This window comes from Drosophila miranda, chromosome 3 (genome assembly GCF_003369915.1).
Source record: "Drosophila miranda strain MSH22 chromosome 3, D.miranda_PacBio2.1, whole genome shotgun sequence".
In the NCBI taxonomy this organism is placed as follows: Eukaryota; Metazoa; Arthropoda; class Insecta; order Diptera; family Drosophilidae; genus Drosophila; species Drosophila miranda.
Window position 1 is genome coordinate 3,784,139 of NC_046676.1, and position 23,062 is coordinate 3,807,200.

General features: G+C 43.2%; 3 protein-coding genes across 6 annotated transcripts; 1 reads left to right on the top strand and 2 right to left on the bottom strand.

Annotated features, from left to right (window-relative positions):
- Window positions 1-663: 663 nt before the first annotated feature.
- Window positions 664-3,547, bottom strand: LOC117187753 (mucin-5AC-like; the record flags this gene model as incomplete). Its single annotated transcript, XM_033390562.1, has 1 exon — window positions 664-3,547. A coding segment is annotated over one exon (1,608 nt), but the record flags the coding sequence as incomplete, so codon positions are not given.
- Window positions 3,530-21,070, bottom strand: LOC108160729 (sodium- and chloride-dependent glycine transporter 1). Of its 3 annotated transcripts, none has more exons than XM_033391623.1 (11): window positions 20,847-21,070; window positions 20,230-20,373; window positions 11,675-12,131; window positions 10,602-11,067; window positions 9,907-10,185; window positions 5,210-5,363; window positions 4,879-5,146; window positions 4,719-4,822; window positions 4,298-4,664; window positions 4,023-4,232; window positions 3,530-3,964 (listed from the first exon to the last, which is right to left on the bottom strand). In XM_033391623.1, the coding sequence occupies exons 3-11, from the start codon at window positions 11,762-11,764 to the stop codon at window positions 3,551-3,553; spliced, it is 2,352 nt and encodes a 783-aa protein (XP_033247514.1). In that variant the 5' UTR covers window positions 11,765-12,131; window positions 20,230-20,373; window positions 20,847-21,070; the 3' UTR covers window positions 3,530-3,550. The 3 variants fall into 3 exon arrangements, with proteins under 3 accessions (XP_033247514.1, XP_033247513.1, XP_017150402.1); XM_033391622.1 differs by having other exon boundaries at window positions 20,230-20,439; XM_017294913.2 differs by lacking the exon at window positions 20,230-20,373.
- Window positions 17,638-19,279, top strand: LOC108160730. 2 transcript variants are annotated; one of them, XM_033391624.1, is made up of 3 exons: window positions 17,638-17,793; window positions 17,872-18,123; window positions 18,197-19,279. In XM_033391624.1, the coding sequence occupies exons 1-3, from the start codon at window positions 17,694-17,696 to the stop codon at window positions 18,403-18,405; spliced, it is 561 nt and encodes a 186-aa protein (XP_033247515.1). In that variant the 5' UTR covers window positions 17,638-17,693; the 3' UTR covers window positions 18,406-19,279. The 2 variants fall into 2 exon arrangements, 1 of the variants encoding a protein (XP_033247515.1); XR_004472496.1 differs by lacking the exon at window positions 18,197-19,279 and having other exon boundaries at window positions 17,706-17,793; window positions 17,844-17,965.
- Window positions 21,071-23,062: the final 1,992 nt, after the last annotated feature.

Below are 23,062 nucleotides of genomic sequence, written 5' to 3' on the forward strand. Positions count from 1 at the left end.
TTTTGGTTTAGATTTTAATCTTGGGCTTTGTCACAGGTACACATCCATGTCAATTAACAAACATGCAACATCAATGTATTATTCATCTGTAAATACTTATAAATATAGACATATATTCTCCTTATGTTATGTGTCTGATAAAAAAAAAGTTCTAGGTACATATGTATGTAGGCTTGGGTCACAGCTACTGCGCTAACAAAACAACAACAACAACAACAACAACAAAGGATCCAAGTAACAAAAATGTTTACTTTAATATTCCTGTTTCCATGACTTACGACTAAAATGTGTTGACATAGTAAAATTGAAAACTATGTTGAGCTTGTTCAAATTATTTATCACACATTTTTTTGGGATTTTCGGGTAGAGGTATTTTAATCAATAAAATTATACATTGATAGACACACTCAACTAAATTGCTGACTTTTAAATGATATATGTATTATTAATACAAAAAAATGTCTGTTACGATTATAGAATGGATAACACGAAGATTTCAATAATATCAGTACATATATAAAACAAATGTAACGTAACGTAAAATTTTGTCCATAAATAGCTGCAGAGGCAGATACATATAAACACATGCAAATGTTTATATAATATTCATACATATATGTATATAAATATATATCTATGTATATGTGTATATATTTTTCTATTTATTTTGTATATTTTATTTAATATATCGTTTCTTTGCCGTTAAATTGGGCAACTAATAAATTACATTTCAAACATGAATACACAACAATGGTTATATAAATTCTTGAATTGTAGTAATAGTTATTGTTTTATTTTTGTTCTGTTTTTCTATGAGCATTTTGATTTTAGTTTAGTATCTCTAATTCGCACACATAAAACATTTATAACTATATTTTTGTTTCTTAATCATACAACTGCACGCAAATCGATTGGATCTGATGCAACTTCATTTTCATTTAGGTACATGAGTCTCTCATTTAGTTAGGCCTAAGAAAACATGGGGTACAGCGAGTGTATAGTTAGATATACATTTACAGAGATTATGAGATACATACGAGTATATGTATGTACAATGTGCATACATATACAATACAGGAGCTCTGTATATAAAATACAAAGTTACCCTTTCTACTCCGTCTGATCGATCTTTCCAAAATATTTTTAAAAATATTTGTGGTATAAAACAACACAAACAAAGAAATGCTTTCTTATTTTTACATTATTTGTATATTTTTATATAAATTGTTTTTGTTTAAAAACTTTAAACGTTTGCTTTTGCACATTGCTATTAATTTCGTTTGATTTCATTATCAAATTGGGTTCCAAATTCGCACACTCATATATTTGTATGGATGTACTGAAAGTACATATGTACTTCCATATAAACATACATAGTATAAACAAACTACAGGACATTCTCATCTCATCTCCCTCATCTAGCCTACTAAATTCTACGTTAACTTGTTCGTAATGGCAATCAAGTCTTTCCAAATCCACACCCACATCCACATCCATCTCCGCTCCATGCTATTATATCTTCATTAGGTATGCACTAAGGAACAGAATTCTCATAAATAGGTACTTTCTCATAGGAAACATGAAGGTTTTTCTGTTTTGTCTTTCCCGTTGGAAATCTCCGTTCATATTCATCCTAATTTCTGCCTGTCTCCCAAAAGTAAAATTAAATCCAAATTTAAGATTTCTAAAATATTTTCTTTCCGATTATCTACATACATATATGTATAAACATCTAAACGCATAACATTCATATATGGTTAGGTTGCCGTTGGGCTAACAAAATTTGTTTGCTTAGCTCGTTAGATACATACATACATACATATAGTATATACTTATAAAAATAGTATTCGATATTGGGCAATAGTATGATCTCAACAGATTCATTCTATCCCATTTACCTATTTTTAGTTTTATGAGAATACGAGATCACTTCGTCTGCTTATTTCCTAGTTGATGCTGATAAATTTGCTTTCGCTTTGCCGCTGCTAGTGGTCTTACTGGTAGAAGCTCCTGTCTTACCAGCGGTTCCCACTGATGCTCCTGTGTTAGCAGAGGTTCCAGGTGAAGTTACAGATTTTCCCCTTATTGTTTTTGTGGGACTGGTTGATACTGGCTTTGTTGGCTTGACTGTCGACTTCGTAGGACTTGTAGCCATTGGCCTCGCAGTGCCTGGTTTCATGGTTTTGACTTTGTTTTTAGCTTGTGGGGCAATATCGGAAGCAGCAGGGCTGCACGTTGTTTTTAGAGCTATGTCCGATTGTTTGACAGATGATAGTTCCCTTGGGTCGGTCGCCGAGACCGCGGGTAGCTTGGCAGTTACTGATGAAGAAGGAGGTGCTGTTTTTGGCGTGGCTGTTGTTGCACCTGCAGTCGGCTTTGAAGATAATCCCTTGGTAGCAGTGCTCTTGGCAGGAGCTTTTACTGCAGGATTTGATTCTGTGGGAGTAGCTGCCACTGTTGCTTTTGGGGCTGCAAATGTAGCTGGTGTTGTGGCGCCTGGTATACTACACGCTGGTATAGCCCTTACTGTTTGGGGTTTTGATGATGCAGCTGCTGTACTCGCTAAAGTTGTTGTTGTTGAAATCACTGAAATCGGCATTCCTTTGGCAGAAATTGGCGATGGATCCGCTCTCTCATTGGCAACACAAACAGCTGTCTGTGTAATTGTCGTCACAGTTATACCGGCAGCTTGCGTCTTCTGATCGTTTAAAGCTGCATTTGCATTTATTTTGGCATTGACTGTTGTGGTGCTGGCCGCACTAACGTTTACTGTCGATGAAGCTGTAGTGTTTGGCTTAGCCGCTGTCAAAGATGCAGTTGGCTTCGTTCCAGAGGGATTTATAGTTGGCCCTGCCTTAGGCTTGTCCTCTGATACAATACCAGCAGGAGTTGCTTTAGTTGTTTTGAGTTTAGCTATCTCTGGGGTACCAAGAGTTGATTGTGTCCTTCCTGAGACTGAAAAAGCACCCACCGCTACTGATGAAGTCGTTTTGTTTCGAGCTCCGTCCCCTTCAGAGTATATAGCTGCTGTCGGTGATGCCCTGACTTGAGGTACAGCAGCACAGACATTTCCAGGTGGAGATGTGGGAGATGCAACAGTAGAAGCCATGGGCTTCAAGCCTAAGGGAGGTCCACCAGATGTTATGGACGCTTTGACCGACCCAACAGCTCCAAGTGTCGGCTGATTTACTTTCTTTGAGTCTTTCTCACCAGCCACTGCGAATGTGGACATGGTGATGCATTCACGTCCGCTGCTCATGGTGCCAGTAGACAGAACCTTGGTAGTGCTAGCCAAATTTTGTTCACCTTTTTGATTGTTCTCCTTTTTTTCCGTATCTGTTACGATGAGTGGCTTCTTGCTGGAACTGGTCTGAGTCTGGCCCCTGTGCCTGCCATTCTCATCTACCGCCTGTTGAATGCTGCTGTATTTCGCTGAGGACTTCAAGATGCTTGGTCCTGGCAGCTTGCCAACCGTTGCCAGTGGCAGAACATCAACATCCACATCCACATCAACGGTCACCACCGTCGACGAGGATGCCTTCACCCGCTCTCAGAGTTGCATGGCCTCGTCGCAGTAGCCGTTTTGGGTGTTATTTCCACTGCCACTGCCATTGGCAGTAGCTTCGGCATCCTCGTATGCCAGCACATCGGAGGGGCCGCCATGGACCAGGATCTGTGCATTGGTCACACCATCGTAGTTCTGGGTCTGATAACGTTCGGCATGCAGGTTGACGCAGGGTCTGCCTGCCGGTCCCCATTCGGCGGTGGGCTTAAGAAGAAACTTGATACGCTCCAGGAAGCTGAGGTGCTTGGGAGCCTTCCAGATCTGCTGAAAACCTACCAGGAACACAATAAACACGGGCAGAAGTCCGATGATCCAGCCCACAGTGTCAGCCCACAATGGATAGACGTAGTGGCCATACTTGGCCGGCTTGTATTCGACCCAATTGAAGAACAGGATAAACTGAAATCGGAACAAAGCTCAATAAAGTTTCTCAGACCGAACGCTAATAGAAGCTCACCAAAAGAGTGGCTGGGGTTATGTAGCGCCACATGATGCCCCAGAAAGTGTTCCACAACCAGGACCTCTTGCCAATCATGCCCTGAATGTCGTTGAGGAAACGCTGTGATCCGTACACCCAGGAGATAAGAATGCACTCCGAGATAGCAATGAGTAGGACAGACCAATTGGCTGCATATTTGTCCATCAGCTGAAGCCAATACATGCCGCTCTAAAAACCAATAAAATCAAAAATATTAGATCCTTGAGGTGATAGTCGACCAGTTTGATACTCACGTTGGTGGTGAAGCCGAGCCCGCCGATATACCCAAATATAGCAACCGACAGTACCACCCAAATCTTGGAGTGACGCAGGTTGGGAAACTTGTCCAAAATCGCCGTTGTCACGGTTTCCATCAAAGCGAACTGCGAGTCCAGGCCCAGGGTCAAAAGCATTACAAAGAAGAGTACCGACCACACCGGGGAGATTGGCAGTCGGGTCACGACCTCCGGATAGACAATGAATGCCAGCCCAGCACCCTGGTCCACCACTTTTCCCACATCCACATCCAGCTCGTGAGCCAGAAAGCCAATGATAGAGAAGATCACCAGCCCAGCAAAGAACGACGTGGCAATATTGCAGAAAGCCACGATCATGGAGTCCCTGGCGGGATTGAATATTCCTCTTCATGCTTTAGTAATGAAATGGTTTACTTACTTGTAGCAATTGTTGGAGAACTTGTTGTAGGAGGAGAGGGTAATCAGTCCACCCCAGGAGGGACTGAGGGCAAAGAATATCTGCACCGCCGCATCGCCCCACACCTGAGAACAGGAGACAATGAAGGTCATGTAAGTCCGTGCTATGGATCAATACCTACCTGAGCATTGGCCAGCTGCTTCCAGTCGGGTGTCAGATAGAATAATATGCCAGTACTGGCGCCGGGAAGGGTTACACCCCTCACAAACAGTATGACCAGAACGACATACGGAAAGAGAGCGGTGAAGTATACAACCTTTCCGGAGGACTGCACACCCTTGCACAGGCAAAGGAACACAATTACCCAGGCCATGAAGAGGCAGCCCGCCAAAGAGGGCTTAATGCTGCCCGTCTCCTCGATGCCGGACGACAGACCTAGCACAAAATTGCTGCAAAATCCAAGGGAAATCACTTTAAAACAAGGAAGAGAGAAATCCTGTTAGGGGACCCACTTAAAGTATTCCTCGGCTGGTGGACGCTTCAGAGCATGCACGGCCAGGGTCGTTATGTTATTTTCCTCGGCCACGGTTGAATTGTAGCAGGTGCGTAGATAGTAGGTGCCGTTGGTGGCCTCGCACTGATCCGCCTGGACATACGAGAAGCAATCTGGAAGAGGCTTAAGCTGTCAACAAGTTGAACAGGCGGGATAGTCATCCCCCATCCTCCATCCCCCATCCCCCAGCTCCCATCCCACCATCCTCCCATTGCTCCAGAATTATGCATGAAAAGGGCAAAGGCGTTTGAATATTTATGAACTATTTGTCGCTGGCATAGGAGAAAGGCACAAGGTCCAACTTTTTATGTCCGGCTACATAATTAAAAGGACAAAGTAGCAAATCAGTGAAAAGCATGCAAGGGACAGTGGCAGTCCCAACAACATCAGGTCAATGAATGACTTACCCCACTGCTCGTCCGACAACAATGGAAACATAAAAAAGCACTGGGAGGGTGAGAGGGTTTGTCGAAAAGGGATGACCTTCAGGCTGTAACCACAGCCCGCCCAGTATTCGACCCTTGGCTTTCTTTTTCCACATGATTTGAACTTGAATTTGGAATGGGCTTGGGAATTTTGCTAAGTTGGAGAGTTGCCATTACGGGAGCCTCTCTGCCGAATCTCGAACGGGATAATTTCTATCCAAACTCGGACGAATTTTTCTGTAATTGTCCTTCTTATAACAGCTCTGCTTAACCTGGAAAACATAAGCCTTTTTGGTTTTAAAAATGTATATTTAACACAAGGCTTGCCGGAAAAATGTCGCCATAATCATATGCACTGAATGCATACTCGTCGTATATTCTGTTGTCGGGCTGTTCACGATCTGATCTAAATTCGCTCCATATCCAAACTTAGTTCTGGTCAATTTTCTCCAATTTTTCCTCTTAACAAAGTTTATTCCGCATGGCATGAGCTCTCAAATTACATATCAAGGCTCTGTCAGCAGCAGCGCCTGACATTTGACTTCTGTGTGCGGTGATGGTGCAAAAAAATGTAATCAACCAAAATAAAAGTGCTGCCTACGTTGGGCCCAGGCTGGGCAGGATTGGGCAGCACGAGATAGTCCAAATGGCCCCTTTTACCCCGCTGTGTGTGATGTGCTAATGCGATGAGTTAGCTCGGAGCGGAGCTGCAGTTGACCACAGAAATGAGTAGCTGAGCGCACGCGTGGGCCATTGAATCTAATTTGGAGCTTTCAAGGTTCCGCCCTAACATTTTAGATTTTAAGTAGCTCCAAAATACAACATGGACTGGACTACTTTCTAAAGTAGCTTTACTAGGACCTTTCCAGCTTTCAGGCATTCAACGTTACTCATACGCAATGCTGTCACCAGATAAGTCTAGATAAAGTGACAAGCACGGACCTCAAACCAAAACTTGGGCTATAGCTAAAAGTTTGATGGATTTTCAGATCCCCCCCCCCCCCCCCCCTTAACCACACACACACACACACACACACACACACACACACGAACTTGTATTCATCAATCCATCAGAATCCAGAATAGAAAATGTGAACAATTTCTTCTTGCGGCTTGGGTTGGGGTAGCTGGCAGAACTTCAAAGTGTTTACAAGCCGTTTAATTTTGTTTCTGTCTGAATCTGTTTGCTCTGCAATTAATTTGATTACACACTCACAAACACACACACACACATACGAATCATGGAGCATTTTATTTGAGTGAGGGAAAAAAGGGATGCAGGAAACGTCGAGTTCCAAACAGTTTCAGTGTCTACAGTGTCTACATGTGTGTTGGTGTGGCACACCCACATCCATATCCCCTATTTACACGCCGGAATTCCCTCCGCATGTGGCACTGAACGTTGGGCTCAAATTTGACGACCTTTAAGCTTAAGGGCCACTTGGGGGGAGAAGCGATTAGTGAGGATGTCGTAAGAATAGAGTACGGAATGGTAAAGAAAGAAGTCTTTAGGATTCAGATATTGGTAGCTTTATTTTCATCTAAGCAATCTTCCGCTTCAATTTAAAGAGATATTATCAGGTATTCCAGTCAAAGAATTAAATATTCTCTTATCCCCCTCCTCTACTCTTCTTCAACATAATGTTATCCCATTCACGTTATTAGGCAGATCTACTACACCATATACTCTAGACATACATAAATATGTATTTGTATCCAAATATTTACTCAAAAGAAGAGAGACATGTTTGGAGAGCTAGACAAGAGGCGGATCATGAGTTTGAGACTTTCAATCAATGGACAAACAAAGTTAAACACATTTTAATCATGACACCAAACGTAAACATTTGTCATCTAAAACAGACTTGAATGAAGACAAGGACAACAGCGACAAGACAGCCAGAGCTCTCTCGAGCAGGTCAGAGATGCTCTGAATGGATTACAGTGGGGGGAGTGGGTGGATGGATGCGAAAGCGAAGGCGAAGGCGAAGGCGAACCCGAAGGAGACGCAAAAAGTGTCAATAAATGAAATCCTTAAGAAATTGCGTGTCTGCTACGACACTCTTTCTAGCCCCTTCTCCCCTCCTGTGTCTGTGTCTGTGTCTGTGTCTCTGTCTCTGTCTCTGTCTATAGTCTCCCTCTCTGCCCCATTCGACTTTTTCTTGCTTGTATCTCAAGAGCTCAAGCGAGAGAGCCCGTACCAAGGTTTTCCCGTACGTTCTTCCAGAGCTGGCGATTGAATGTCAAAAACAGTTAAGACATAATTGTGTGTCATTTTAACGATTTCAGCTGCCGTTCCATGGAGAACAAGACGGCGAATAGGACCGAGTTAGGGGAGAGCAGGAGAGATCCACTTTCTATCGATTCCTAATTTCTCCAGAGAAATGTTAGTCCTCAGCCCGACTCAGATTCTCAGTCTCTGAAATAGCCCCCAGTCAGCAGTCCTCAGTTCCCAGTTCCCAGTTCCCAGTTCCCAGTCCCCAGTGTCCCTGTCCCAGGCAAACTTGTATTAAATCATCGCTCTTCGTGTGTGTGCACATTTGCTGGTGTTCGTGTCCTCTGCTTGTGTGCGTATGATGTGTACGTGTAAAACTTTCAATGGCATCGGTCGATGGTTATTGTTGTTCCTGCTGCCAGGTAAACAGATACAGCCAGTTGAGTTTCTGTGCGCTCTATGTACATTCATATACATATACATATACATATACATATCCATATGTATACTATGCTCAGGAATACACGTATGTATATGCTTGCATGCACTTGTGTGTGTGCAATGGCCTGGGACTAAGGCGCATAGAAAGGTTAAACAAGAACACGCAAAAGAAGCGAACTGAATAGTTGCAAAGCGAAAGATGAGAAGCGAAAGTGGAGATTGTCTGGAATATTTCATACCCGGATCATAGATCAGGAACCAGTATGTAGATAGTTACTTTTTCTCCTTTTCTCAATGGTATATTTAAATTATATAAAACTGTGTGTTGTTCAGGAATGTTTGTTTGGAAGAATAAACGTTAAAAATACTATCAGAAACTTAGAAATAACACCCAAACTATAAACCAAAGTTCCAGAAAATGTCTGCTTATGCTCTGTTCTTCTCCATAAAACTCCGATGCTCTCTCGGACTCTGCCAGTGTTCAACTCTCGTGGAAGACTTATGCGTTTCGTGTGGCAGGATGGTTTAAAGACTCTATCTGAGAGTCTATGTCGGTGCAAAGAAATCAAACGCGATGAGCCTATGCGCTCATGAGATAAAAGAAATACATATGTACATGCATGCCTGTTTTCATATGTACTTTAGATACCTTTGCAGGTCCATTGATGCGTATGATACTTGTAGTTATATGTAGCTATATCGTCCGACATTAATTACTGAATTATGTAAAAGCATATTTCCAATAATACATATGTATATCTTTAAAAGTAAGCTTTTCAAAATGAGCAACAAATTTGCATCAGGAAAAGGGAAAAAGACGGACAGACGACTAGAAGAAAACATGTTGTCACTATCATATTACTCCTCTGCCAGAATATGAATGAACTAGCAGGCGAAAGCACAGAAACAATTGCCTTATGTCAAGATCTTGTAAGTATCTTTTTTTATTGATTGTCTGGAACAAAAATTGCTAAAGCTACCTATGAAGAAATATAAAACATACAAACATACACAGGTATATGTACATAGTAGGTATTATCCCAATCAGTGGTTATCTCCAACTATTATCGAATTTTAAAATAAATTAAAAACTCAATTTGTTGTATACTTCAAATAGTAACTATTCTAAAGTCTCACTTGAATTTCTTGTGTTTGTGTTTAGCTTTACGTTTATCTCTATCCGTACGCACAGTACATATATGTATGTCATTCCCATTGTCTGTTATGTCTCCTGGATGCGCACCTCCCTCCATTCCCTTCCCCATTTTCAGCTGCCCCGAAGCCATGTGTTTTTCCAGCCAGGCCACGTGCCAGCAGGAAAACGAAATGAAAAAAGAAACAAGAACAGAACTGAGGCAAAACAAATATAAAGTTACACTTTTGACAGCTTGCAATTTGGTTAATTTATTACCTAAAACGTAACAAAAGATGAGAATCTGTCACTTATTGTTCCATTTGTTATTGTCTTGAGTGGCCTGGGCTATTAATTAATTGTAACCATCGTATTATCCACTTACCCGCCGCAGTCCCATCCCCAGCCCCAGCCCCAGCCCCAGAGGGAGTTTAGATACTCACGTTTCGTGCTCCATGCCGGCTCGCAGTTCTGCCAAGGAAGCGTGGTGCCCAGGGAGGCAAACATATAGAATATCGTCCAAGCAATGATTAGGTTATAGTAGAGCATAACAATAGCCGATACCAGGATCATGCCAGTACCTAGGCCGCGGAACAGAGGGCAGAAGCGCCTGTATACGGCCACTGGTCCCAAAGCAGCGTATTGGCCAAACGACAGTTCCATGAACATTAGGGGTAGCCCCGCAATCACCAGCATTATGGTGAAGGGAATCAGAAAAGCACCTGAAGAGGATACAACAGATAGATGTGAACAAGTACGATCAAGCAATGAATGCGCGCTTCGGCTGGCCGATGCTTCGAAAACCTTTAATTAAGAAAGAAGACTTTTCTAATTAACAATCCTTCGAATGGTATGGCACTTAACTTATGAGAGCTTTTCACTCAATCTTCAATTGGAAAGAACCATACTAACGTATCGTAACCAATAGTCAGTCACACGGACTAAACACGGAAAAGCACATTCATTTTATTCTTCTTTTCCATTTTAAGAGTACTTTACAATACCTGGTTGGAAATGTAGTATATCCTAACGGTGATAGTTATAAAAAAACTCAAAAATAGCAATATGTACTACCCGAAAGGGGACGGAGGACAAGAAGAATGTTACATATGTATGTGTCAGCATCGGTGACACTTACCTCCGCCGTTGTTGTAGCACAGATAGGGAAAGCGCCAGACGTTTCCCAAGCCCACGGAGTAGCCCAAAAGCGAGAGTAGAAAGTCGAAGCGACCGCTCCAATTGCCGCGCTCCGGCTCTGCCCCGCCATCGGCAGCCTCCACGAGCGCGGCATCGAGTGTGACCAGAGCAGTGCCAGAGGCGCAGCCAGCAATGCTTAACGCTGTGGGCGTGGTGCTCATTTGCGCGGCTGCTTTGGATGCCTTCGGTGCTGAGACAACGTCCTTGGCCAAGGCCGTTGCATTAGATGGGCAGACAACCCCAGAGGGCAGAGCTCCCACCGCTGCTCCCGCTACTGGTGCGTTTCCTCTTCCTCCGCCTCCGCCTCCGCCTCCGCCCCCGCCTCCGATGACCGCTTCTGCAGCGCTCTTCTTGCCCAGTGCCTTTGGTCCCGGAATGTCGATGGTGGTGAAGCGATCTTCGTTTTGCTGAAATGAACAGCACAAAAAATAATATTTTTGCAGACTTGGATTTGGGGGTGAGGGACAGTCGAGGGAACAGCCGCCAACCGTTTGGCCCGCCGCCAATTGTCGCAGTTCAGCGGGTTCAGTCTTGCCTATTGACCAATCATAATTGATAACACTCTATGAATGAAATCGATAGACTTTTCCTGATAGACCTGGAGCTCCAAATATCGAAAAAACGTAAATATATATACTCCGAACAGTCATAACTTGAGTATTTTTCAGCTAGCTGTGAAGGAACTTGCAATTTTGATAAGCCTTTGAGTTTCCGAGTAGCTGTTAATATAGTCCAAGTCTATCAGATAAAAGCAGTTTTATTTCAGAAAAATATAGTACTGATGGGGCACAATTTAAGTACCGTCCATTCAGATCAGTTGCCAACAAAAATAACTTAAAAAATATAAATTCCTAATTTTTAAATTAAAATATTCATATCTTAGCATTGGCAAGTCGGCGAGTCGGAAAGTTTATCTGGGACGGATGAGGCTGCAGTTCGATGCTCTCATCTTTACTAAGAGCTTGGGCAACGATTATAGCGAAATGTGGAATATCGGCTCCAACTGCCACTTACCTCCCACAGATCCACATCCAGCCTAGTGCTCGACTCCTTGTTAGGCTTTAGACCTTTCATTTTAGCTTTACTCTTCGATTTCTTGTCCATGGTTTACTGCTGTCCTTTTCGAGTGGTTTGCTTTTTCGCGCAGAGCTGCTTAGATGAATTTTCTCAATGAGCTTGTCGATGCTGTGGAAACTGCTGCTGCTTTTCCTACTGTCTCTGCGGGCAAAGCTGCCGTTAATTGCATTCTATTCTCTGCCCCAATTTTGCTCTATTTCCTCTTGCTGATGGGTTTTTGATTTTATAGTCCGTAGAAATTTGTATCTCGTTCTCCACTTCAGCTGCTAGATGTTCCCTGTGATTAATGCGATTTCCTGCATGAATTATAACTTTTAGGCAAACTGATGCCTTTGCCTTGCCCTGCGGCCGAGCTTCCACGGGCAGATTCTCTCGATAAATTGTTGCAGCAGAGCTGTACGAGTAAAAATTCAGTAAAGTTATGTGAGGGAAACTTTCATTACTGAGAGAATACATCAATCTGAATACCATTTAAAATAGAAGCTAGTTAAATAAACTGCATTAAGTGGCGCGATTATGAGCGACAGCTGATGGGAATAATGAACACAAAATATTTAACACACAGATTTCGTTGTTTCCAATAATAATATAGAATAATGAATAACAAATACTAGAGAATGAAACATTACAAGTTCGATTTTGATTTTAAGGGTTTTTAAAGGTTTCTCGTATCGTCAAAATTGTCCTTGCCACCGATTTTCGCCCTCCGTGAGGGTTTGCTTCATTGCGAGTCTTCTCTTAGAAACTCTGAGACCTACATAGGTGCTCATAAAGACGGACAGACGAAACCCCTCAAAGTTAAAGCAAGAATCATTTTTGATTGAACGGTATCCACCTACATACACATGTACACAAGTCTGTGTACATTTTATAACGTTAATCAACGTTAATCAAAATCGGAGTCACGTCTTAGCCACTGCACAAATTTTTGACCGAGCGCTCAAAAAACTAACGCGTCGTCAATGGCACTTGCTGTTGGTCACCCACGCACACATTTACCGGGACTCATACAAATATGATAGTGCCCGTATATACATATATGTACATATGTACATATGTACATGCAGGCGAACTGACAAATATTGCGTATACGTATATGTATAGTGTGCCCACAACAACAGCGTGTTTTATCGAGATGAGGATGAGATGGTGTGCTTTTGCCCAGTATTCCGGGTATTCCGCTCGGTCACGTTTCTTGTGTGTTTCTTTTTATGTGCCATTTTCTTGGCTGCAGCTGTCTGTCGCTACTGTTGTTGTTTCCCCAGCACAATTTGTTGACAGCCTCGTAATTAGGCCGTCGAATTTATCTTTAACCTAGCTAGCTGGTTAATGGCGTTAATGATGGTGATGGTGACCTCCCGCAACTTGCCAGATAGGGCATAAAAGTAATAAACCAAAATGCAATTTTCGCAGGTTGAATTATGGTCAGTGGAAAACTAAGAAGTCTAGCCGGTTCTCTCCCACTATTTGTGGACGTTGACATGCAATGACTGCATCTTTCAAGAGGCGATGCAGTTACTGCACCGTCAAGTGGCCCGTGTGACACCAGCAGAAGGCTGTTACGCGCGGATCCCAGGCAAAACGCAGCCCTCCTCCCGCCCAACCGACCGAGGGGCGCTGCCGCATGACGCGCGGTGCGTAGCCGAACCGAACGCGAACATGCAAGAAAGATAGCTATTAGACTAACATTCGAGGAAAATTAGTACTAAACTTACTAAGAAACTAAGCATGCAATCAAAGTACAAATACCACTACAGTTACTAATTAATAGAAAGGTGTGTAAGGATTAATAATTTAATAAGAGGAAGAGAATTAGTGGTGGATATAATATGGTAGAGGGAATTATAATCCGAGCATAAGACCCTAAACGGTTCATGCAAGGAATAATTCGATCTACAAAGTGGAAGGAACAACGGTATAAAATTTCTAGTCAGTCTAATAGGAATCGTGAAGTTTATGCGGCTCAACAGATCAGGGCTGTCTATGTCACCCCTGATCAAGTTGTGCATAAATATCACACCAAGCATTTTTCTACGGTTAACTAAGGATGGGAGGTTTACTAATAGTAGTCTACTAGAGTAAGATGGGAGTCTTACACCCGCATCCCAGTTAAGGCCCCGCAGAGCAAAGAGTAAAAAGTTTTTCTGTACTGATTCTATACGGTCCTGGTGTACTTTGTACTGAGGGCACCATACACAGGAGCCGTATTCTAAGATCGGACGAATAAGCGAGGTATAGAGAGTCTTTGTTATATAGGGGTCGTCAAATTCCTTTGACCACCTCTTTATAAACCCAAGCACGCCCATGGCCTTATTTACCATGGTAGAAATGTGTTCGGAAAACTTTAACTTGGGGTCTAACATAACACCCAGATCATCCACCAGGGTAATTCTCTCAAGAGAACCACCAAATAGGGTGTAGGGAGCCAACAAAGGACTAGAACGATGAAATGTCATAACTTTGCATTTTGAGGCATTAAGGTGTAACAAGTTTGCACAACACCATGACTGAAAGTTATTGAGATCGGATTGCAAGCGAGAATGAAATGAAATGTCCTTGTACTGGACACAGAGTTTAACATCATCCGCATACATAAGTACTCGAGAGTATGTTAATACTGAAGGTAAGTCATTAATAAAGAGTGTGAAGAGTAAGGGGCCTAGATGGCTGCCTTGTGGTACTCCCGAAGAAACCTTTACTGGTAAAGAGAGGGAGTTTTTGAAGAGGACTCTTTGAGACCTAGAACAAAGATAGCTAGAAACCCTAAAAGGTCAAGTTTATGCGCTAAAAGGGAATGGTTTACAGAGTCGAATGCTTTACTAAAGTCGGTGTAAATAACATCCGTCTGTAAGTTACATTGAAAGCCTTTAATAATGAAAGAGGTAAACTCTAACAAGTTCGTGGTGGTTGATCGGTTCTCCGGTGAGCCGGTTCTCTCCCACTTTTCGCTTTATTCGACCAAATTCTAGTTCTGTACTGGTCGTTTCCGTTGCTTGTGGAATTGGCTTAGCAAATAGTTTCTAATGAGTCCTGTAATTACCGGAGGCAGATTGAGGCATGCGATGCAGCTACAACACAAAAACAACTGGAAAACATTTAGCTTTTTGTTGATTTTGCCTGTGTACAGTTGAAACATTTGGCAGACAACTCGCCACTCGATCTGACAATGAGAGGTGGCAAGCGGAAGAGAAAAAGTTACCCTTTAACGTGAAACGTGGGACGTGAAAGGGGAAAAATGAAGTGTGATGTGTGAAGTGTGGGAAAAGTTTCGTCCAGAGCAAAAGGGGTCATCGGCGATGGCCACTACGGCGAAGGTCGAATTTGGGAAAGACCCACGTATGTGTATTTCTTTGGTATGTGCGAATAAAAACGTGAATATTGGAGCTTAAAGGGTATAAGTTGGGCGGCGAAGTTTGCTTCCTTTCTGGTTTTTATTAAGGTTTTGCTTTGGTTTTACTATGTGCTTTTTGCGGATACATATTTCCAAACAAGTTTCAGTTCGAATCTTTGGGAAAATCTAAAAATCCTTGCAGGTTATTTATCATACTTAATCAAAAATCAGTGTGGAACTATTTTACTCTTGACGTGTGCGGGGAAGGTTCCCCTTCCAATCCTTCCCCGCTTCGCCCCGCCGCTCTGAATGCGGTCTGTTAGTGTTTGGTCAATTCGAGTGTGAAAATGATTTCGAGCTTCCGCTTTCGCGCTTATTTACACTTGATGAGAGCTCGGGAGAAGGGTGGAGGGGCGGGCTGCTGGTGGAAGGGGGAGTTGCATCTAATGACCTTGGCAATGTGCAACACAGTCGGGGCTGCAGCTGTAGCTGTAGCTGTAGCTGTAGCTGTAGCGAACATTTAACATGAGCAGCGTTCTAAATTTTCCGTCCCACTTTTTGCTATTCGCTCGCAGCATTTGCCGCCTTTTTTTCTTTTTGATGTTTTTATGCGAAAGTTACATTTTTTTCGGCTTGGCACCCAAGGCGAGACACGAGGCGCGAGAGACCTTCATTGTCATCACGATGATGATGCTGTTGCTGCCCAAGTCTCGGCAATTATTAAGGGGCAAGCCCAGAGCACTTGAACTTGATCCACACGAAGGTTGCCCACAAACAGCAAACAAGGAGAGGGGGATGGACATGCCACGACCCTGTGCTGGAGAGGGTTGAGGACTGTTCTGTTATGATGCAGTGGTTGGCCAGCATTTGTATTCATTCAGGCCTGGGCACGTAGAGCAAGCTGTTCATCTTTTTTTCTCTGTAAGCATTTTACCATTTTCTGTTGCATCTGCATCTGCATCTGCATCTGCATCTGCATTCAGCAGCAAAACGACAATTGAGCAATCAGTGGTGCTATTTGCTCGGGTAAGTCTTTTGCAAGTGTTGGTTGTTAAATCGCCGTATTATTTGACAACCAAGCCTCCAATGGTCGTTTCGGGAGCGGCAATACCGAGCTTGGTCTCACGCCGCTGCCATATCTGGTGTCAGCCAACGACATCGATTATTTATTTGGCCAAGAGCAGCCTGACCATTGTCAGAGCCCAGGGGATACGTGCAAATGTACCGCATCTACTCCCGTCCCTCTAACCGGATAACATCTTCCTCATTTGTCAGGCAGCCTGACTCACACCTTGGATTACCCGTCGTCACCTCATTAAATATTCATCGCCTTCTTCATCGTCTGTCGCCCTTCGCTGTCATTTTCCTGGTAATCGCAAATTCAGCGCTAAATCACAATGAAAAAGCGCGTTATGAGGCATTTCAAGTGATTTTCTCTTGGGAAGATGAAATTTTAAATCACTATTTGATTAAATTGTGCAAAATATGAGAGCAATGGTGAGCCGTAAAGTTTCGTAAGTTCTGATATTTCCGATATTTTCAGAATTAGCATTTACACAGATTTCCCATTAACGAGCTTTCCACAACTTCTAATGGGATAAAGATTCTGCTTATACTGAACCTTGAGGACTCCAAATGCAATTCATTTGAATTTCTGAATTTAAAACGGAAAAGCTAGAGGAAAACGTGGGGAAAACAAGAAAATACTCATAGAAAGGGGCTGCCGCGAAGAGTAAAGATGGGATTGTGATGGGGATGGGGATGGGGATGGGGATGAGGATGGGGATGGGGGGTTGACAGCGAAAAAGTGAACTAATGTCTGGAAACAGCTTCATATCTCGGTTCGCTGTTTTTTCACTTAAGTTTCGGCACCTTCTTTTCGGTTTTCCCCTTTGCATACATTCACATAATTTCGAGTCTGTCTGTACCTGAGTGGGTTTTCCTCTGCATCTGCATGCGCATGGCTGTTTGTATATTGCTCAGCAAATGCGAGTGTACTGCTCGCACTCGCTCGAAATTTGCAATTGAAATGTAATCTCTCAGCACCAGTGGTATAGTTTTATTTGGTTTACGGCAAATGCAGCAGGGCCCAAATGGCAGATTTACTGCTTTCAGACATCCCCAAAGGGGCGGCATGGACATCAGACCGGTGCTTAACTTAACCATTTAAAAAAGAATGAGCGTTCGCGTTGTGATTCAAGAAGAATCACATCCCATTAACACAATGACCGTGGGTTTTGCATTACGGCACGATCCAGGCCACACTACATAGGTCGGAGTCGGTACGGGCCATACAATTTTGTGGTGGATAGCTGAAAGCGGATAGCCCTTTACCTGACTGTGCGGGCAATGGGCTTTAGTCCCTGACTTTTACTTTTTAATTGATCTTGCAATTTGTGCAGCGAGCGTTCGAAAAAGAATTAGCGCAACTTGTAGTGACTAAAGTTGGAGTGAGCTGGCGCTTTGTTGGGCACCTGGAAACAGTTTGGATAAATTTGTTTTAAACGCCTTGTCTCTGCGCAGTAACAGCTGTTTTAGATGTAATGGGCTGCGGCTGGTGGGCCAGGTCAGTACGGGAATGGATTAGCGAGTCTATGGGTCGTTTAGTAGCAGTTGAACAGCAGAATGAACAAGGATGCCACGAAGACTGCCAAGTGGGTGCTTTTGGTGCCCTTCATCCTGTGTGTCCGACTGTGCAAGAGCAAAGCCAGTGACAACATCACGGGTAAGTTTTCTGGGAATCCCGAGAGAAATGCGTTTGAATTGGTTTGGTAGTTTTCCTTTTCTATAAATTCCTCGAAAGACTTTGACTGGCTAAATGAGACGCAGCTGCTGCAAGTGGATGGCTCTGACAATGGCACAGATTCCACCGAACCCATCCCGGATTTGCATTTGCAGTTGCACAACATCACTGTCAATTGCCATCCGTGCAACAACAGCAACAGTGGCAGAAGTACGGATTCCAACGTCCCGCTGGAGCAGCTGGTGCATCATCAGCAAATTGTTCGACTTGCTTTCATGGCCTTGCTGCTGCACATTCTCGTTGTGGGCGTGGGTGAGTTTGCAGCACAGCAGAATCTCTTTCCTAACATTCCTTACCCTTCCCCGACCCTCGCTTTGCGCTCCAGCATTCATCATCTACAGCTGCGTGTACTGGAAGAGCCGGGCCCTAAAGAGGCGCCACAGACTGAACGCCCAGGGCACCCTGCAGCTCTCCGCCCTACAGCATCGGCATGTAACCAGCACTCAGAGCTGTTCCTGCCACGAATGCCAGCTGTCCGGGCGAATACTGCACGGCCTGATCGTTCAGCAGTTCCAGGAGATTGCCGAATGTTGAGCAAATGGACAAACACTTTGACAACCACCTTCTGCTACATACTATATACAAGTTATATTCTTGGTTAGGAAACATTGTTTCTGCATAATTTGGAGTCAAGGTCACAATATATATTTCCCAATGCAACATTCGCTTGGTAGTAGTTGTACATACAGATTTCGTATATCCTTGCATACATGTGAATGGCTGCCCCTTGTCCCCCTTTACTATCGTCCCTCTGCCTCGAACGAGACACGCTTCAAAGGACATAAATGTCAATGCAATGTCAATAACTAATTCAATCGCACACATGCAGACATTCATACTCGTACTGGCACAGATACTGAAACAGACATGTCGGCAGTTGCATTGTCGTCAAAATGCACCAACATCTGACGATGGAGACAGAGGGAAACAGAGAGAGTCGGAGGGGTGCGAGCGGCCCACTCCACAAAGGTCAAAGTTCATCATCATTTACAGCAGGCTACCCTAACCCTTCTTGGTTCAACATTTCTTTCGCTTTCCACTTCTCGAGTTCGTCTCTACTTCCCGCACGTCCGCATTAATGAATACAAATAATCCGATTAGTCAATTTTCCCTCTCTCTCTCTCTCTCTCTCTCTTTCTCTCTTTCTCACACACCGTCCAATCGAAATAATGAAAATAATATTTTGTTGGGTTGAACTTGATTGGTTCTCTCAATTATTTTTAAATATTAATTATTATTATATGTATATGTATATTATTAGCTATTTTTATTATTGCACTTCCTTATACATACATAAATAATAAATAATAATGTAAGATGTACTATCAAATGGCATTAAAAAGAATAGCATCGTATGAGTCGCTTCGAAAATGGACGAACGTTAAATTACATAACAAACTGAATGTGATGAATATATATATGTATATGTATATTGTTTATGTACATATGTATTTAAGTTAATGTATAGCCATATCATACATAACTAGGTATGGTTTTTATTATTTTTGATTTCCATTTGCATAAATACGAAAAAAAAAAAAAAGAAGTAAACTTGAGCTCAAGTCGAAGCAAATACGCACAGGACGCCAGCAGGGACTGGGACAAGGACAGGGACAGGGACAGGGACAGCCCAATGCCAGAACAGACGCTTGCGAGAGAAGGAAACAACGCACGTTCATGTCGAACAGGAAGGAAGCCAGGCGGTACGGCACACAGGAAGGGAACAAAAGCCAGAAGAGGAGATGAGAGCGCTCAGAAGCCAAGGGCAAGGATTCTAAGGTAACAAAAACAACAACAGCAACAGCAATAACTAGTACAAAAGCCACGACAACTACAACAATAAACACAAAATCCCGACATAGACATTCCAATAACAATGAGTAACAACAAAATAAGGAAAAAGAAAAGGTAGAGCTAGAACGACAGAGAAAGAAAGAAAGAAAGGCAGTAAAACCGAGCAACCGAGCTTCTGCCAGAAAAAGCCGTGAACCCACTAGGAATTGAGCGGGTGGAGGGGGAGGCTGGAATTAATTTTGCGTTCATTCAGGCCACAGCGAATGGCCCGGGGCAAGGGGCGGACTTTGGAGGATGCCATTGGGGGGGCTGGGCTGGGCTGGGCATTGCATTCCCTCAAAGCGATAGTAGGGAGGAGAGTCAACTTGTGGCAAAAGTTTGCAAAGCCCGAACTATACATTTAGACCCAAATGGGATGCAGCTGAGGGCGGGCCCATGACATGGAATTCGCAAACCTATTGAAATACAGGGAACGATAATGGATATTAAGGGAAATTAATCAAGCATGACAAAAAGCACGAATTTCCGTTTAAAATGAATTTACAAATTTTTCTGAATAAATACCTGACTGATTAATTCTGAATCATTCGGATTGATTCATTTGTTCAACTTTCCAAAAAGTATACTACAGAAATGCAGAATTGTTGTGCGATATTTCATGTCCATTTGGCCATTCCTGGAACCTGCCTCATCCATCCATGCCTGAAACTGGCCAGTGTAGCAATACAATAATAAAGCTGAATTCCCAGATAATTGACCAGACAATGAAGTTAGCTGGGAACAAAGAATAAAGGTGAAGGGTGAACAGAATGGCCCGGCTGCGCAATTCGATCTCATTTAATTAGGTTTGGCAACGTCAGCCCAGGACCGCGGACCGTGCACCGATGACCGTAGCTCGGACTGTAGCTTTCATTACGCTCGTCACGATTTGTTTGTTAATTGTTTTAAATATTTTCTGGGTTAAGCAATCGCACAAAAGGCCCGAAGGACACACGCACCAGAACAGGCTATGGCCCCTAACTTTTATATTCTTATATTTTATATATATATATCCTATTTTTACTATGAATAAAAAAAAAAAAAAGGCTATGGCCCACTCTCACAGTTATACAAATACGAATACAAATACGTAAACGTATACGAGTACGAGTATATACAACTTTCCATTAAACGCTACTTACACAATTAAACTTTTCGGTCTTTTTTTTCTTTTCTAAGCTTCTGCTGGCCTGTGCTGTAGAATCTTTGCTGCGAGCTTAAACGATTTTTGTTGCAACGCTGTTGCAGTAGAGTTTGTGGTTCGTGTTGTTGTTTTTGTAAGACTTAGTTCCTCGTTTCTCGAAATTGTTATAGCCACAGGGAAACGTCCAAACAGGCGGACCGTTCAAAAGCGACTTAAATCGAAACGGAAGCCCCAGCAGCAGCCAGGACTAACGACAACCCAACTACTGGCATTGGGCAAGGTGGGCGGTGTATTCGCTCTCTTTCTGGCAGGGAGAGAGCTTTTGTGCATTTGAGAGGGAAAGCTCTACGCTGCTCTCACTAGCCATAAACATGTATTGCTGCGGCTGGGCGGTGCTTTTGATTTGCAATTTGATTTACTGCGAACGGGGATCGGAGCGGGTAGGGATGGGGATTGGGACTGGGACTGGCAGTGCTGCTGGAGTGCGATGCAGCGCTAAGCTCTCAATTCTCTTTGTGGGTGGAAGGGGCTTTCCACTGAATTGGTCCTTGAATAATAATTCACTTAATTATGAATGTGTGGGCGGGGTGAATCCGTGCGCGTGGCACGTTGCAATGCCTCTTGTTGCCGCGTTTTGTTGTGGGAGTTGCGTCCCTGAAACGTTACAGGCAACTCGCTCCGGCACAACAATGCGTTATTTGGTAAGATTGGGCAAAACTACTACGCTTAAACGCTAAGAACAGTAGAAACATGATACCTAACCATAGTCAAATCATCTGATCACTGTTGTAAACACGAACCCAAAATCATCTGAAAAGGTAATATCTTTATTGAATGTCATGCATTATTTGTAGTGGGAAGGTAATATAACTAACAGCTACCAGCAAATGAGCTATGATCCTCCCACAGTGGCCGTCATCCTTTGCATAGTTGGGTATTTTTGCTGGAAAGGCCAATAACATAACTGTTTGACGGCCTCCGAAAGAGGCGGCGACCTTCAAACACAAACACACGCACACACACCCACTACGACGATAAGGCTGCCTCGACCTAGGCACTGAAAACGCTTTGCCTCCGGGAGAGAGAGAGAGAACCACGAGAGAGTACGTCCCATGCGTTCCAGCTTAGCGCAAATTAGAAACAGCTGAAAAGCACTGCCAGCTACAACAGCCTATCCAAGCAAAAATGTATGGAAATAGAAAAATAAAACACGAAACAGGAGGAATCATGAGAAGCTCAACTCTGTGGAGTGTGATGCGCATGATTGAAAATGGGCCGCAGATGAATCTCTAACGGCGTAAGCCGATTACGGAAGCCCATACCTCCGTGGCAGCAGAAAGTGGCAAAAACAATAGCTCAGTTTCATATAGTTTCTATACTTTCATGCCCCGCAGCTGAGTCGCACAATATTTTTTCCCATTTGAATGGGCGACTTATCTATAGAAATTTTCAAAGTACCGACATACGAGTATTTCCACATCGCTCCATTTCAGCAGGCGGCTGCTGCGTTTGTTGTCGTCGTTTTGTGTCTGTTGCCGGGTGTACTGTTATGAATGAAAAGCTTTTCCTATTCAGCTTCATTGGACCCTCGGGCTGTTTTCGATTGGCTGTCCTGTCGCGTGTGTCCTTAGTGCTCTCCGCTCTGGCACTTTTTTCACTTGCTCATTTTGTGTGGGTGCTAACTGAAAGACGAGGAAGAAACGATAGCAAGAGAGTGAGATACAGCTGGTTAAGAGAACCTTGACCATGACTCTTGTGCACTTTTCAGAAGCAACACAGGGAACGTATGCACGATTTTTATTGATTTCTACTCGTCTTTTAGTCTCAGAACCTGCACCTTGGGGCAAGTTTAATCTGGCAGCTACAGCTTATGGCGCACAGGAACTGAAACTTGGAGGGAACAACGGGAGAATCGACCTCACCTTTTCCTTACCTTTATAATCTTGAAGACGGCGTGGTAGGTTGAATTAGATGGTTTAAACGAACAGAAAGAAGCATTTCCGAACCCAAAAACTAAGATTTGTATACAAAGTATATGCTACCTGCATATGTACTATATTCAAGACTACACAAACTTTTAACGGATATATAGGATTTTCTAAGATATACTGCATTCGTTTCTTGAGATTGGCTCTACTACTTACATCATTTCCACTAAAGAGAGGTCCCTGATTAGAAATCATACTAAAGCCATTATATAGAGCTGGATTCTAT